This window comes from Phodopus roborovskii, unplaced genomic scaffold (genome assembly GCF_943737965.1).
Source record: "Phodopus roborovskii unplaced genomic scaffold, PHOROB, whole genome shotgun sequence".
Lineage (NCBI taxonomy): Eukaryota > Metazoa > Chordata > Mammalia > Rodentia > Cricetidae > Phodopus > Phodopus roborovskii.
The window spans coordinates 17090932-17092634 of record NW_026126418.1 but is presented as its reverse complement, the minus strand read 5'-3'; the positions used below and the strand labels follow the sequence as shown (position 1 = coordinate 17092634).

The following is a 1703-nucleotide window of genomic DNA, read 5'->3' as shown; positions in this document are numbered from 1 at the left end:
TGAGACCCATGAATAACAATGCAGAACCCAGGAAACTATGCAGCCAATCAAATCCAGCATGTCATTGGAATACTTGGTTACTAAGAGGGGTACAGCAGTAGAAAAATGATGCTCTTCTTATTACTCTTATATTTGGAATATGAACCAAAACAGCAAAGTCCATATCAACAACAGGCTAATCTTTAAAATCCTTTCCCATCGTTTATTGCTCCTTTCATTCTGTCTCTAAATTCTTTTTTCCCCACAACTTCCTCATGGCATTTTTCACCTCTGCATTTCTAAGTGTATAGATGATGGGATTCAGCATGGGAGTGATGACAGTATAGAACACAGCCACAAGTTTGTCTTCAGTAAACGTAGAGGAGGGTCTCAGATAAAGGAATATGGCAGGCCCAAAGAACAAGGTGACCACTATAATGTGAGAGGCACAGGTGGAGAGGGCCTTGCGTCTCCCCTCTACAGAATGGTTCCTCAAGTTGACCAGGATGGTAACATAGGAGGATATCAAGATAAGGAGAGAGATTATAGAGGCCAAACCACTGTTGGCCATCACAATAACACCCTCCATAAAGGTGTCAGTGCAGGCAAGCTTAAATAATGGCTGGAGGTCACAGAAGTAGTGGTCAATCACATTGGGACCACAGAAGGGCAATGGAATGGTGATGAGGATCTGGATTATGGAGTGAATGAGGCCTCCCAGCCAGGAACCAGCCACCAGCATGTGACACACTTGATGACTCATGATGTTCATGTAATGAAGTGGTTTGCAGATGGCCACATAGCGGTCATAGGCCATCACCACAAGCAGAAGAGTCTCAGCAACCCCCAAGAAATGAAAGAAGAATATCTGAGCCAGACAGCCCTTCAGGGAGATGGTTTTAACTTTAGCAAGTAAATCACTGATGAACTTAGGAACAACAGTAGAGGAGTAGCCGATCTCCACCAGGGACAAAGAGCTGAGGAAGATATACATGGGAGAATGCAGACTCTTACTGATGCTGACTGTCACAACAATGAGGCCATTGCCCAGCACTGTGGCCACATACACAGGGAGGAAGAGTACAAAGCACACCTTCTGCACCTCTGGATCCTGGAAAAGGCCAGTGATGGTAAGTTCAGTCACGTTATTTATCCTGGCCATGGCATCAGTTCAGGTGTGCTGCATGTCAGAGATTCCTGTTGAAAAAAAAAAATGTTTTTAACACAAATTCATGTATAGTACTGTAGATAATGTAAAGCAATTTATAATATATGTATTGTTAATTTAGTCAATAAATACTAGTTATGTGTATATTCACAGTCTAACATTTTATATTATCTTAATATGTTTACTTGTGTAACTAGAAAATGAATATTCAGAAAAACTCTTACTTGACCAAAACAACAGAGAAAGTAGAGAATTCTAGCACTCAGAACCTATCAGGCTTTCATTCTGGGATCTTTGTAATGTACAGTGCATTCTAAATTTGGGAAGTCAATAGAGTTAAGAGCCTGTTCACTAGTATAACCTTCAGTGCATTCTGACAGCTCCTCTTGCTGAGGAAATCCATAAACCTGTGAAGAAATCAAATTCCAATCCAATTATGGGATCCTACTTGGTGATTCTAAAACAGTAACTCAGAATTCAAAATCCTAAAAGAACTTTTAAAATCATCAATTCAATCTTATGCTTTATTTTTTCACTGGATAATAGTTACCAATTA

The 1703-nt window shown here is 40.2% G+C and overlaps 1 protein-coding gene across 1 annotated transcript; it reads right to left on the bottom strand.

The window, feature by feature from the left end:
* Positions 1-214: 214 nt before the first annotated feature.
* LOC127222275 (olfactory receptor 142) lies at positions 215-1141 on the bottom strand. The gene has a single exon (XM_051184283.1). It carries the CDS (start codon positions 1139-1141, stop codon positions 215-217), a length of 927 nt encoding a protein of 308 aa, XP_051040240.1.
* Between the last annotated feature and the right edge of the window lie 562 nt (positions 1142-1703).

Coding starts and splice junctions, on each gene's coding strand:
- LOC127222275 (XM_051184283.1), bottom strand. CDS start 1,141: ATGGCCAGGATAAATAACGTGACTGAACTTACCATCACTGGCCTTTTC.